Consider the following 15,191-nt stretch of genomic DNA (forward strand, 5'->3'; position numbering starts at 1 on the left):
TCAACTATAGCGCCTCTAGTAGAATATTCAAAGATAATGTCTCTCTCTCTCTTTCTCTTTCTATATATACACACATTATAAACACACATACACACACATAAATGCTATTGTGTGCACTTCATAATTATATGATAAAGAGAAAAACAACATTTTTTTTAACTAAATATGATATTTAATGATTTCATTTTTATTTTTGAAATTGATGCATTTTTATCGAGGATTTCAACAATTCAAATAAGTAAAATTTTTGAATTAGGTAGTGCTTCGACATGGTGAATTTTGATCATGTGCCAAAAATATAAATAAAAATTCATCCTTTGATGACTATATTTACAAATATACTATTTTAATCCAAAATAAATATTATTTTATGCACTATTTAATGTATCTGCGTTATGATAAAAAATGGAAAACAGAGTGTTACATAAATTATAATATTTTCTTATTAACATACGAAATAACATAGTATAACTTGATTTATGTATTTTTATACATACTCGCTCGTAAATAAAGTAAGGATATAAAAATTATAAAATAAGACGTACCTGTCATATTAGACAAAGATGTGGCTACGTTCGAAAAATGTTTATAATAAATTTATGACAAGACAACGGAAGGTTATTTTAATTAACCAAAAACAAGTAAGGTTTACTTCAAAATCTACTAACTCTACAATTACAAATTCAGATGATTATCCTCCAAAAGAAGCACAAGTGGTTATATGTGGTGGTGGTGTTATGGGAGGCTCAGTCGCTTATTATTTATCTTTAATGGGATTGGGATCTGAAACCGTTCTTGTAGAAAGCAGCAGGTACATATTATGTTTCATTTGAAATTAAATATCAAAAATATTATTGTATGCATTACCTTTTTTTCCAATTAAATGGATGCACTTTCATTTCATTATTTTAATTTTTGTTATATCTTAAAGATTGGGAGGTGGTACGACATGGCATGCATCTGGTTTAGTCGGTGCTTTTAAACCAAGTTTAGCACAGGTGAAGTTGGCGCAGGATAGTATAGCATTATACAAACATTTAGAAGGAAAAGGTCTTTCTACTGGTTGGAAGCAATGTGGTAGTCTTTCTTTAGCACGTACAAGAGACCGTATGACAGCATTTCGACGAATGAAAGCTCAATCTGTGTAAGAATCTAGTATATAATACAACAATTAACTTTATATGTAGTATAACTTTAATATATAAATCTAACTTATTTCACAGATCACGAAATATCGAATGTTACTTAGTTTCACCAGAAGAAGCTAAACAATTGTGTCCATTATTACGCGTAGATGATCTCATTGGTGGATTATGGATTCCTGGTGATGGAGTAGGAGATCCATATCAAATATGTTTAACATTGATTAAAGAAGCTAAAAGCAATGGTATTCATTTCTTTTTTTTTGTAAATTATAAAAAACAATTTATAGAATTTGTTTATATCGTTATTATCTTGTTGTTTATTAGGTGTTAGAGTTTATGAAAATTGCAAAGTCACTAAAATCATTAATGAAGATAATCGTATAAAAGCTGTTGAAACCACACATGGCACAATAAAATGTGAACATTTTGTAAATTGTGCTGGATTTTGGGCACGTAACGTAGGAAAACTAAGTGAGCCATATGTAAAGGTTGTATTACTTGTTTTTACTTATATTATAATTAAAATTCAGTAGATTTGTCCATATAAATATTATCAAAATATTACCAGGTACCTCTTCATCCGGTGGAGCATTATTATTTGCATACGAAGCCTGTTAATGGTTTAGATCCTATGACACCAGTAATACGTGATTTAGATGGCTACATTTACTTCAGAGAAAATAATGGCTGTATATTAGCAGGTGGTTTTGAACCAGTTGCAAAACCAGCATTTGAAGATGGGTCCATACCTGGTTAGATGTAGATGTAAATCTGTTTTATGCATCATCGCTTATTATTTGTAGAAATACAATTATCTAATGCAATCATTTGTTAAAATATATTTAGTAAACAAGTATCTTTCTGATTGATATCATAATTAATTGCTTTCAGAAAGTACTGATGACAGATTTCTGCCTGAAGATTGGGATCATTTTCATATTTTATTAGAAGAAATGCTTCATAGAATCCCAAGTTTAGGAAATGTAATTTTAGAAAAATTGTGCAATGGTCCTGAAGCGTTTTCTCCAGATTGTAAATGGATCGTTGGAGAAGCTCCAGAAATACGTAATTATTACGTAGCCGCTGGTATGAAAACAGTAAGTAAACGTTTCAACATTTTTTATTTACTCTGAAATCCCTCTAAATAAAATTTTTAATAAGGTTGGTATATCAGCTGCTGGTGGAGTCGGCCGTGCTACTGCAGAATTAATAGTTAATGGATCAACTTCATTAGATATGTACGAATTAGATGTTTCTCGTTTTCTTGGTTTACACAATAATCGTAAGTTTTTACGTGACCGAGTAAAAGAAGTACCTGGAATGCATTATGCATTACAATATCCTCATCATGAATTTAAAACTGGCAGAAATTTAAGAATGTCACCAATTTATCCAAAGCTTAGAGAAGCTGGTGCTGTCTTTGGTCAAGTAATGGGATATGAACGACCATCTTGGTTTCAACACTTTAATGAAAGTGGTAATCTTATTACGTTCAATATAATTGCATAATTGCACATTAATGAAAATCAAATATACTAACAGTAATATTTAATATAGATTTAGATTCAACTGATATATTCCAGAATTATAAACTGGCATATACAAATACATTTAGCAAGCCACCATGGTTCGAACGAGTTAGTTTGGAGTACGCAACTTGTCGGGAATCAATTGGGCTCAGTGATTATTCTTCTTTTACTAAAATCGACTTATGGGTACTTATTATCTATAAATTAGATATTTATATTTAAGACAATAATTATATAGAATATTGGAATATATAATACATCATTACACAATATAACTCACATCTATTTTTTTAATTTTCTTAGTCTAATGGTATGGAGGTAGTAGATTTATTGCAATATTTATGTTCAAACGACGTTGATGTACCTGTAGGCAGTATCATCCATACTGGAATGCAAAATTATCGTGGTGGTTATGAAAATGATTGCAGTTTAGCACGAATTGCACCAAATCAGTAAGTATATTTTATACAGTTTATATATATATATATGTAAACTGCTTATTATATTTCAGCTATATGATGATTGCACCAACCATCCAACAAACACGCTGTAAATACTGGATTAGTAGACATTTGCCATCTGATGGCTCTGTTGCTGTATCTGATGTGACATCAGCATATACTGCAATTTGTATCATGGGACCTGCTACAAGACAATTATTGAGTGAATTAACTGACACAGATTTGAATCCTAAGAACTTCCCATTTTTCACATTCAAAGTATATCTTTGATAAATGTATTTTTTGTTTTTTCTTTTTTTTTTTTTTTTTTGTATTTTTTAAGAAATTTATAATTCTTTATAGGAGTTAGATGTTGGGCTTGCCAATGGAATTCGTACAATGAATTTAACACATACTGGAGAATTAGGCTATGTCTTGTATATTCCAAACGAAGTAAATGAAATATTTTTGTTTGTTTTAATATAACAATGAACTTATACCAAACTTAGAAGTAGTAATATAAATAAATTGTTGTATATTTTTAGTTCGCACTGCACGTTTACACGAGATTAATAGAAGCTGGTGGAAAGTATGGAATAAAGCATGCTGGTTATTATGCAACACGAGCATTAAGAGTGGAAAAATTTTATGCATTCTGGGGCCAGGATTTAGATACTTTTACTACTCCTTTGGAATGTGGTCGCGCATGGAGAGTAAAATTTGATGTAAGTAATAATACGACATATCTTTCCATTATCCATATACATATTTTATAATTTTACTAACAATTATGTTTTATCCGATAGAAAGGAGTTGATTTCATAGGACGAGATGCGCTTTTAAAACAACGTGAAGAAGGAGTGAAACGTAAATACGTTCAATTATTGTTAAATGATCATGACCTTGAATTTGATACATGGTGTTGGGGTGGTGAGCCAATATATCGAAATGGAAAATATTGTGGTATGACAACCACTACAGGCTACGGTTTTACATTTAAAAAACAGGTAACAAGTTTTCTCCTAATTTGTAACTTTAAAATCTTCTCTCATTCGATTAATCACCGAATAAATGTAAATGTAATTAAAATTGATTTTAATACATTAATAGATTAGATAATTTGTACTATAGGTTTGTCTTGGATTTGTACAAAACTTTGATTCAAAGGGTCAGCCACAAGAGGTAACAAATGAATATGTATTGTCAGGCGATTACGAAGTGGATGTTGCGGGAATAAAGTTTCACGCAAAATGCCACTTGCATAGTCCAAATTTACCAACTAAGTTCCCTGATAAGGAAAGAGATGCGTATCACGCGACACGTGATCATCATACTTTGTAATTTCTTGTAAGCGTAAGCTTTCGATTTCTGTACAAACAATGTATGTAGAAAGTTTAATAAATTATTTAATAAGTGTCATTCATAAATCACTACATCAAAAACTTGTTTTATAAACGTATTATATATATATATAAAGAGGAACACGCGCATTAAATACATTAATGTTTTTCCGTTTGCATTTCATGGCTACAGTCCTTAAAAAACTACACCACCATATATAGTATTTTTTTTTTAACTACATCCTATGTCACAGAATTCCAAATGCATCATAAAACATTTGGAAAATATTTACTAAATTAACATACCACGATATATTAATCTTAATGTCGAATGAATATATACTATATATTTGCTCTTATAACGTAAATTTATACTATTAAATTTAATCTAAAAAAGTTTTTAATGCTATAATATATTGAACACCATTATTTGCATGTATTTCTCAACATGATGCGTTTTATACCGACATTTGTGCTATAACATTTACTATGTATAATGACACACTCTCTCTCCTTCTTCTCATATACATTCTTCGAAAGACACGTTTCATGAGGCTGTATATTCGTTGCTTTCATTCCATTAATGCAACGATAGTTTTTATTAAAATATTAACATAATAATAGGTTTCACTTACTCTAGATCAATTGATACACTTAATATATATTGTTATACAATATCTAGCCATCGAGTAATATTAAGCCCAAAGTATGGTACATCTATTCGTACATCAACAACTTTTTACACGCGATTATTTACGATTGTTTGTTAGTTTTTTTTTTACTGTACATAAATCGACAATGGAAAGCAAAATATCCTATCACTCCGGAATCTCTGGTTCGGGTGTCGGCTGCACTTGTTTTTGAACCATACATGATCGAGCTACAGACTCGAACAATCTGCAATGAAACCATGAGTTGAATACCACCTATATATAAATATATACATATATATATATATATATATATATATATATATATATATATATATATGTATATGAAATAAAAAAGAAACATTTATACATACTTTTCAATTTCTGGAGCACAATGAACAAACTCGTGCGTCCAGAATTTGTATGTAGGATTCTTAATGAGTTCGATGAATGTAATAAGAAGGCCCCAAGGATGAGGTCTATTGACAATAAGTCTTTCAAGAAGAACCCTCGTAATTTGTTCCTGTATAGCTTCGGTATTAGCTTCGGCAAATAAATAAAGAAGTGTACAACTGAAATAATGCGTATGACTATTGGGATAGCGAAGCTGATTAGCAATTGCATTTAAAAATAAGTAACGACCTTCGGTATCGAGATCAACAGCAAGATTTTGAAATATGTCCATGTGAGCGGAATGTGCAATCGTGGACATGTTAGGTGTATGACCTTTACTGCGTATAAAAGCAATAGCTTGTGTTCCAACGTAAAGAACCAAAGCGTTCATCAATTGAATATTATACCTTACACCAGCTTCCTGTGAGACTTGTAAATTACTACGCAATTCTGACAAAAAGGTGACCGGAGCACGGGCTTTCAAATAAGAATCTAATTCCTTTTTAAAACTGAGTGGTTGAATCATCGAAGCAAAATTAGTAAGCACTCTAGGAGCATGTGCGATTTCTTGAAGCATATCGACTTTTAAATTTGGAGTGAACGGATCAGGTAAGCGCATATTTCTCGGGAATGCGCTTAAAATGAGATTTCTCATTTGTATACAATTTGGTGGAATTACGTCACAAAATCCATAATGATAATCGCAAAGAAACTCTGGAAAATCATGTAATAATACCAGTAACACTCGAAGAGTACCTTTATATAGGAGCGTTACGGGTTTTGCCAGTTCTGCATTACGCAGATACGGTGCTAGATATTTAAATAAATCGATGAGAAGTTGAGCGTACATTCCCCAACATTTTTGTTGTGGAGTAATAGCGAGCATACGTCCAATGAAAACCCTGTGCGAAACAAGCTCTAACCAGGCATAACAAAAGCCCGAAGCTTTGGCAGGTCTCAATATGTGTAACGTATGACAGAAGGCTGTTAAAACTTGATAATTGACTGCCTCTAAAACAGGTTCAGGGGCACAAAGCTCTAAAAAGAGCATGATGAAAATTCGATGATAAGGTAATTGCTGGAAATCTGTACCACGCATTTCGTGATCTTGCAGTAACACTCCAGCAACTATTCCAAGTACTTTGTTTAATAAGTTGATTTTCGTATGAGTATTTGTTGTGTCGCCAGAATGTTTGACTAAGAGCGCAACTAAGCGCACAAAAGCGTCTAACGAGTGGAAACATTTCGCGCGAACAACAGAAGGAACTGCATTGGTTTCGGCCAATGCACGATAACAAAGGTCCACGCACATTTGAGTGCTTAATTTAAAAAATCTAGTTATGAGGTCATCAGTTTTTAAAATGCCATGAATGTTCATTTGATGGACAAACATTCCAAATGCTTTAGTAGGATCACGAGCATGGGTAGGACTATGATGCATTGAAACCCATTCACGTAATAAGTATTCGGTCTTCTCCATTAATCCTGGTGGATCATCGAAATCACGGGCCTGTAATTAAGAAAAAAAAAAAACAAGTGACAATCGTTATAAGAAATGTCTTTGGACCTAAAATACCGCAGAATTTACTTACTCTCACCTGGAGAATTCCAGAGTGGATGTGTGCTGTCGGTCCTGCAGGAGCACGATCGGCTAATACTGCAGGGTCATGGTTTGCACGTAACGATTCTATTAGACTAGTAAGTCTAAAGAGTGGAATTCTATAAAAGCATAAATATGAATAACATACATAATATGTATATATATAAAAGAAAAAACAATATAATATTTGTAATATTAACGCAATATTTACCCTTCTGGTGGAGCTCTATGATGTGCTATTCTTACAAGTATTTCAATCGTATGAAACAGATCAGATTCTGTTACATGTGTCGTTTGTCTCTCATCAATGAGATATAGTTGAACCAATTGCATAGCAAATGCAGTTGCCATAGCATTACTAGCATCCATAGCTTGTGCTAGAGCTAAATCGTATTGTGGAAGACTGATCAAATGAGATCTAAAATCAAAACATTCGCATTATTTCATATAAATTTGCACTGTGAATTATATGCCGTAGCTATTGCATTTTCTATTTTTAAACATACCTTATTAAACAATCTACGGCTTCGAAATTATAACGAAAATCTTCTCTACATTCTGTTAAGAAACGGGTAACATGTTTGTTCGTCCACTGCATACCATAAGCACGTGGATCTTGAAGACATTTCAGAATGCGTAAATGAAGTTCTCTATAACGCAAGACGATTTCCGAATCCGTCACTCCGCTAGAAATAGTAGGACCATCTAGTAATCCTTCTACAGCCTGAAATATTTGTAAACAAAATTGATTTTGTTAATTAGATATTACTTTCAAATATTTTGTGTTATGGCGTTCTTACTTTTTTTAGAAGCGTCATTGCAGCACCTGCATCCCTTGATCTTCTAGTAAGGATGATTGACTCTAGAAGACTATGAAGTGCTACATGTTGTGGGGGTGGTGCAGCTGGACCCATTGCAGAAAGCAATACATCTACTTCAGCTGCAAGTTTTTCTAACATTGCTCCTACTTCATCGTTACTTACAGCAGCTGCATATGCAGCTACTTGTTGGGCCGTTGCTACTGCAACAGCTGGATTAGTAGCAAACGGAACTACTGCAGTTTCCTTAAAAACAAAAGGAAAAAAAAAAGAGAAAAAAGTGATAAGAATTGATATTAACGATATTATAAAAACATTATTTCATTAAAAGATTACCGTTACTGGTTTTGGCACAAAAAGTGCTTGTGTATCTCTTTCAGATAATGGTAAGAATCCAGGTATATTTCTGGCAAATTCTTCATAAACGGCCATTTGTTGAGGAGTTATCCCGCCTACTTTTAATCGAATCTGTTCTGGCATCCTTTCAGCTTGATACTTAGCTAAAGGATCACAATATCTTCTTCCTTCTTGTCGTGCAATTTTTCGTAATTCTATTTCATTGAGTAAACGTTTATCCATCTCTGGAATAGCTTTTTCAACAGCAGTCTTTTGTACAAATGCGCAAGCAAGTTCCATATTATCGGCAGCTACAACAGTTGCAGCTTGCTCTGCTAATTCTTTTTGCTGAGGAGTTGTACCCATCATAGCTGTTAGAAAAGCTTGCTTTAAATTTGTACTTATTGATGCTAAAATCTAGAAAAAAAAAATAAAAACTAATATATAATATAAAAAAGAAAAAAAAAATGATATATTATACACGATTGTATCGTATATTTTTTTATCATGTAAGTTAATACTTACCTGATCTCTACATGTAATCATAGCCATTCCAGCAGTTAAATTACGAACCATATGACGTGCTGCTGTTCGCATCCTTACTTCCTCAGGATCCAAAGCAAAGTCTTTCCTTACGATTTGTTCACTTGTAGTCAAAGCTATTTTAATAGATCGATCAACAACTGGATGAATCCATTCTTGTATAGCTCTTTCAACAGCAGGACGAACAAATTGTTTTAAATGAGGATGCGTTTGGAACAAAGGTAGCTGAAAATGAAAGATATAATGTAAGAAATTTGCAATCTCAATTATATCTTTCAAACGCTAAAATCTATTTATATATACTTGATTATTTATGGTGATATGTTGAGAGATATTGGTAATGCCTGTAACAGATATATCCATATAACTAAAACGCGGTTCTGGTGGTCCAGTAGGTAAAGATGGTGTAGTGTTAGCAGGAGGTGCTGATTGAGCAACAATAGTTCCTGTTGTCGTAGGTCCGACTAATTCTTCAATAGGGGCTTGTGTCTGTTGTTGATTATTTCCTGCTTCTGTTTTCTTATTTGGATGTGACAATTGATAATCTAAGTTACGTAATTTTTCAGGATCTTTTAAATAAACTGCTGGTTTTAATTCCTATACAATCAAATAATTACCTCATTATTTGAACAAACTAAACTAAAAAACAAACTAAAAAAATTATAGTTTACGTAGTTGTTGTAAAACTTACTCCAACATCGATGCTTAAGTTTTTACAAAGCACTTCAATTTCAAATTTTAAATTTAATTTTAAGTCTGGCTCTTGATGAAGTTCTGCTAGCACATTCATAATTGCCATTGTCCATGGATTAGGAGGACGAAAAACACGACTTTTTGCACAACTTTCCAAGACTTTTGCAACAAAAGGTACAACATAAAGAAGTTCTTGTTGACCTTTGTGATATGCTTCTACTAACAAGCTTTTTAAATCAATATCCACCTATTGTATTAAAATTGAAATGATATAATAACATATATAATGCATTTTACAAAGATTGTATGCATACAAACAAACAATTTGAATATACTAAAAAAAATTACCTGTAAAATAGGTTTATTTCTACCAAGGGTTAACATTCCAAGCCAATGCCCCAAGTTTTTTAAAAGAGATCGATCAGAAAAATTTGCTATTCCTTTATCACTCCGTAATAATACCTAAGAAAACATACATACATACATACATACACACACATATATATATATATAAATTGATAGACATCTAATATAAAAGATTTACATGTAAAGGAATGTTTTATTGTACTTACCTTGATATTTCTGAATGTTTCTCTAGTTACCATTTTATTAACTTCTGGAAGTTTTAAGCAATCAAGGAAGTTAGAATATAAGGCATGAAAATTTAATTCAATACTAGCACGTTTCATCACTAAATATTGAGCCATCCAAGGCCAATAATCTTCAGTAACTATTTCTCGAATTTCATCACATTTTTGTTGTAAATTGAGTTGACTAAGATTGTTAAAAATAAATGCAGTCTTGTCTTGTAACGCTTCAGGCGGTGTCGTAATTTTTTCCTCTTTATCCGTTGCTACAAGCAACGTATCAATATTAGTTGCATTTGCAATAGAGGGCTAAAATAAAAACAATCTTTTGATTATATAAAACAATGATGAATAAATGTAAAAAATGTTGTTAAATAAAAATATGCTCTAAAAAAATAAAATTTATCTTTTATCAACTTACTCTGGCAGAAAGTGAAGTAGTTGGTGTTGTAGAAGGTTTAGCCTGAGTAGTACTTGTTGTTATAGTTGTTGTTGTAATAGTTTTATATGGTGTTGTAACTGGAGCTAACATAGCAGCTAATGTTTTTGGAAGGACAGGACCTTGAGGTCGAGTAGGAGGTTCTTGTCCTTGTAGACCATATTCTATATACTCTATTAAATGTGGTGGAAATTCACTAAAATGTTGTATGTTCCTCACGTGTTCGCAATATGTTTGATAATCTTTCAAACGACTTTTAAAACGATCCAAAGCTGTTATACCAAAGTAATACATTTTACTACCATCTGGCTTTCTCAAAGCATCCAAAACAAATCTAAGTGCCAATCCAAGTGTCATGTAACTATTAACCAAACCTCTTTCAATAATCCCACCAAATAATTGTGCAGTTATTTGCAGTTCTTTATCTGGATATTGAGGAAAAAAACGATATTCTTCGAATAAATTTCGAAGCATACAATTGAATACCTCTCTTTCTCTTTTGTTTCCTGAATCTTGAAATTTTTTGAGCATATCAAGAACTTCATCAATTGACAATGTGGGATGAGGTGGATGATTGTATATACATTGAAAATAGCTATTCGCTTCGTCTTCAATTTCTTTAGATACATTTTGAGGCATATCAGGAAACAGATTTGATGTTTCCGGTATTCTTGCTTTTTCTATACCCGTTGGTGGGCCAAGTCGTCCTAATCCCCCAATTGTACTACCAGGTAATACAGAAGGACCCTGTGTTCCAACTGGGCCAGAATGGAGTTGTGAAGATAATGGTAACATTGGAAATGGGCTTGGAGAAGGTCCTGTTAATCTAGATGGAGATCCAGGTGCTGAAACTAAAGGTCCTAATGCTCCTGGCAAATTAAATGCTGAACTACTAGGTGGTCCAAGACTAGATCCTAAACCCATAGAAGCAAGACTTGAACTTAAATTTCCAAGTGGATCTACTTGCTTAGAAGAAAATAACTGAAATATTAAAATAGGTATGTGATTAAGTTATGGCCAAATATAATTGATATTTCAAGATACATGTGCATATATACCTGTCCTCCTAATGTCGCAGGATTAAATGGTTCTAATCCTCTGTGTCTTAGAACCCCTGGTGGTGGTGGTCTACTCATAGTGGTTTTATTTAACATTAAACTGCAATTTTGTACCATCGTCATTATTGCTTCAGAACACTCTTGAGAAACACTCCTAAAAATAAAAGATTATCCGATTATTAATGAGTAAACCTACAGGAAAGATTCTTTTTTTTTATGTTAAAATTAAATCAAAGAACTTTTATTGAAAAATATAAAAATACTAAAATTATGAAACTTACCCGGCACATACTTGCAAACAAGCAAGAATAGTTGTGAGTGTTTCTTGTGGAAGCTGACTTGCTTTTGGCACTGTAGGATCCTCTTTTATACCAGGACCCATCACTTGCGGACACCGTCTATGTAAAAATTTTACACAAGCAGCAACAAAAACTTCTCCATGGTCTCTAATTTTATCTGTCAACCATTTCTCTAATTTCAAATATTCTCGTCGAGATGCTAGACATGCTAGATCAATAACAAATGGAAAAGATTGCGCGTTCAATAATGCTGATAATGCTTTAAGATCTTGTGCAACATCTAAAATGCGAGACAATCTTGTCTGATCATGGTCACCACGTATGTACCATTCAGCCATTGCATGCATAATAATGGATTTTATTTTAACATTATTTGCATGCCACGCATGGTGTAAAATCACTGCAGAATTTGGATGATTCCCAAGAAAGATGGGCATAAGTGTACTGAGTAATTCTTGCCTAAGTAAAGTTATAGGCGGATTAATTTGTAATAAAGCTAAGACAAGTACGTCTGGACAATGTTGAATAGGCCATTTAAATATTTCTTGAACTGGTCCATATAAACCCCTCTCAGCCATATGTAGAAGTAGTTCAACGACATACAAAGATCTCCATGTTTGTGCTTCCTTGCTATCTCCTTCAGGAGCTGCTTTCAATACATCAACAGTAACTGAATGGTATGGATAATCAGCAAAACAAAATATGTCAGGACACTTCAAAATTTGTTGTACTAAAGAAAATTGACCCTCTACATTTTCCCAATGTCGATAAAAAAGTTCAACAGGGAACACATCTGGAGGATACCCTTGATGTTGCAAACCTAATCTTAAGCCCATAATTAGCAAATTTAATCCTTGTCTATCTTTAATGATAAACTCAGCATGATCCAATTTCACGATCACCTCATTCCACAATAATGTTGATTGCTGCAATACACACAAATATATAATGAATATTAAATATAGAGCCAAAAGACGTACACGTATTGTCCGTATATATTATGGAACATAAATATCAAAGTTGCTTATGTTACATACTATTTCCTTTAAAGCTTGAACAAAAACTTCAACGTTCCAAGTTGTGGGAGCAATACTTTCTGAAGTTTTTTCTTTATTAGCATCTTGAGTAGAAGCAGAGTTCCCCCAAAATGATTGTAAGCCTCCAGCATCATCAAGACTATTACAACTGCGTGCCATATGAGCTAAAACTCGAGCAACGCATGCTGGAGATATTTCTCTAGCTCCTAAACCAGCTAATGCCGATCTACATTCTTCTACGCTACTAGTAAATCCGTATCCTAATTCCATGATCAACTCCACTAATGAATTGCCATCCTAAAATAGCCATTTGGAAGTAATAATATGTTCTTAATAAAAATAAAAATAAAAATAAAAATAAAAGTTGTACCAACCATTTGATTGACAGCCATGTTTAATTCAATTTTGGCTTGCGGAGTTTCCCCGTCGCCTGGATACAAGAGTGGTGCTAGCACCACTGGTACCAGTTCACGGGGAAAATCGCGCCTTAAATTCTTGAGAAATTTTTCCTTTGCTTCGGAAGAAACACCAAATTGATTAGGAATATGAAAAACCTGTGAAAGTATAAGGTGCAAAACTTCTGGCGACGAATCGTGTAAGCCTTCCTCGTGGTGCTTATTGCTTGTCTCCGAATTAATATAATTTTTTATTAATTCAGGTAGTTGTTTTTTAATGTGCTCGTGAGCCAATGCACGAATATCGATATTTTCAGAATGTTGTAGTACAATCGCAAAAGCAACTTCCTGTACTAATGTCAGCCCAAGTACCTTCTTGAGATGTAAAAAAAACTTTGGCGATGAATTCAAAGTCTAAAAACAATGATTTAAATGAGCTATGGAGATAAACTATATCATTCTAAATAAGGTTAGATTCCTTCTTTATTATATTACTTCTTTTATATTTATCTATATGTCAGGATAAAGGTAATACTTGGTAAAATATTGTATTAGAAAATGGTAATAACAGAACATGCAATAATAAACCTTCTGATGATGTAAAGGATGATCTATTGCAAAACAGAAGTTAGAAATCAGAGAAGGCTTGCTGAGCAGATTGGTACACTCTTGCTTTAGAAGCTGTACTTGAAAATAATCCTTAGCACTTGATTCTGGTGGCTCTCCGGTTGAGAAATCGACGTAAGAGAGCAAAGAGCGCAGCAAATGTCGGTCTGCCTCCAGACCTTTCCACTGTACCAACTGAAATAGAAAACAATGACTGATTTTATAATTAACAATAATTTCTTATAAATATTTGCTTTATATAAGATCAATAGAGAAATTAGTGTATAAAAGATATATTTTATATAAATATAATATAAATATAAGTCAGCTTACAGTATGCTTTATAATCTATATTATATTTAAAGTAGTATGAAAATATTTTAAGATCAACTTATGGACGTCCGTACGTTGCATACTAATGGCGTAACTCCAAACGGAAAAGTTAAGTTCACAAAAGGTAAGACAAAAAGTTCGATAAATTGAATACTAATTCGAAAGAATACGTTAGAACGTAATAATTTGAAGTTAGAAGCCAAGTTCAAGATACATTAGTGCATGATGGTTATAAGCGACAACATGGACTATGTAAATGGAAAATAATTGAGTGCATTCTAACGATAATTACTAATTATAAGGTATTTTTAACAATAAAATAAAGAAAAATAATCAAATATAATGCTTGGGAAACATATTGCGCTATCCTCGCGGACGGCGTGCCGCGTAGGAGAAGGGGTAAAGGAGATGTGCAATAGAACAACAGGTCCTTAGACCTTTTTCTTTTTTCTTTTTCTTTTCTTTTTTCTTTTTTTTTTTTTTTTTTTTTTTTTTGTTAACTTACAATTGATATTTCTTTGCAGCTGTCCCGAAAATTTTTCTTAGTCAAATTAGCAACCAAGTAACTGATTTGTGACAAAGTAAAAGACAACGAGTCCAGGTTCATAGTTCCATGAATACGACCTCGAAAGCTTCAAACACGTTTGAAGCTTTCTTCGGTATCCACGAATTGCCTCCCCGGATTCTTTCCTCGTTAAAAGCATGAAAACTACATTGGCACAGTCCTGCGACCAACATCGGGATTAATATTTTGAAATACTATTTCAGATCAACGTCATGGCGAGCACAACAGGATAATACTGAAAACGTAACACCGGGATATCACACCACACACCAGTCACACTTGGTCACACTCCACTGACCTCTTCAACTACTTCAACTAAATTCCTACTTGAATCAGCTAATAGTAGTAATTTCTATGATCTACCGATAGAGTACACTGTAGCGGA

General features: G+C 32.9%; 2 protein-coding genes across 5 annotated transcripts; one reads left to right on the forward strand and one right to left on the reverse strand.

The window, feature by feature from the left end:
• Positions 1–219: 219 nt before the first annotated feature.
• On the forward strand, positions 220–4,455 carry LOC118450020 (pyruvate dehydrogenase phosphatase regulatory subunit, mitochondrial). Of its 3 annotated transcripts, none has more exons than XM_035885339.2 (15): positions 221–617; positions 688–811; positions 932–1,144; positions 1,224–1,387; positions 1,470–1,633; positions 1,714–1,897; positions 2,037–2,242; positions 2,307–2,622; positions 2,703–2,860; positions 2,978–3,126; positions 3,186–3,393; positions 3,478–3,567; positions 3,660–3,839; positions 3,921–4,121; positions 4,246–4,455. In XM_035885339.2, exons 2-15 carry the CDS (start codon positions 738–740, stop codon positions 4,453–4,455), a joined length of 2,517 nt encoding a protein of 838 aa, XP_035741232.1. In that variant the 5' UTR covers positions 221–617; positions 688–737. The 3 variants fall into 3 exon arrangements, with proteins under 3 accessions (XP_035741231.1, XP_035741232.1, XP_035741233.1); XM_035885340.2 differs by having other exon boundaries at positions 222–512; XM_035885338.2 differs by having other exon boundaries at positions 220–811.
• A 756-nt stretch (positions 4,456–5,211) lies between these two features.
• Positions 5,212–15,127, reverse strand: Not1 (CCR4-NOT transcription complex subunit 1). 2 transcript variants are annotated; one of them, XM_035885337.2, is made up of 19 exons: positions 14,747–15,127; positions 13,891–14,103; positions 13,282–13,716; positions 12,908–13,204; positions 11,853–12,796; positions 11,572–11,725; positions 10,496–11,494; positions 10,060–10,383; positions 9,836–9,949; positions 9,486–9,734; positions 9,098–9,391; positions 8,777–9,019; positions 8,252–8,668; positions 7,898–8,161; positions 7,604–7,821; positions 7,309–7,515; positions 7,096–7,216; positions 5,479–7,007; positions 5,212–5,351 (listed from the first exon to the last, which is right to left on the reverse strand). In XM_035885337.2, the coding sequence occupies exons 1-19, from the start codon at positions 14,846–14,848 to the stop codon at positions 5,273–5,275; spliced, it is 7,203 nt and encodes a 2,400-aa protein (XP_035741230.1). In that variant the 5' UTR covers positions 14,849–15,127; the 3' UTR covers positions 5,212–5,272. The 2 variants fall into 2 exon arrangements, with proteins under 2 accessions (XP_035741230.1, XP_035741229.1); XM_035885336.2 differs by having other exon boundaries at positions 7,090–7,216.
• Positions 15,128–15,191: the final 64 nt, after the last annotated feature.

Source organism: Vespa mandarinia, chromosome 23 (genome assembly GCF_050613455.1).
Source record: "Vespa mandarinia isolate Hongniang chromosome 23, ASM5061345v1, whole genome shotgun sequence".
Lineage (NCBI taxonomy): Eukaryota > Metazoa > Arthropoda > Insecta > Hymenoptera > Vespidae > Vespa > Vespa mandarinia.

Bases quoted from the DNA above. Each gene is read 5' to 3' on its own strand.
- LOC118450020 (XM_035885338.2), top strand. From the start codon at position 564: ATGTGGCTACGTTCGAAAAATGTTTATAATAAATTTATGACAAGACAA. The intron at 2,623-2,702 runs GTAATCTTATTA...TATTTAATATAG, and splicing joins TCAACACTTTAATGAAAGTG to ATTTAGATTCAACTGATATA. The intron at 3,840-3,920 runs GTAAGTAATAAT...TTTATCCGATAG, and splicing joins CATGGAGAGTAAAATTTGAT to AAAGGAGTTGATTTCATAGG.
- Not1 (XM_035885336.2), bottom strand. From the start codon at position 14,848: ATGAACCTGGACTCGTTGTCTTTTACTTTGTCACAAATCAGTTACTTG. The intron at 9,020-9,097 runs GTATATATAAAT...TTTCATTTTCAG, and splicing joins ATATCACCATAAATAATCAA to CTACCTTTGTTCCAAACGCA. The intron at 7,217-7,308 runs GTAAATATTGCG...ATGCTTTTATAG, and splicing joins CATAGAGCTCCACCAGAAGG to AATTCCACTCTTTAGACTTA.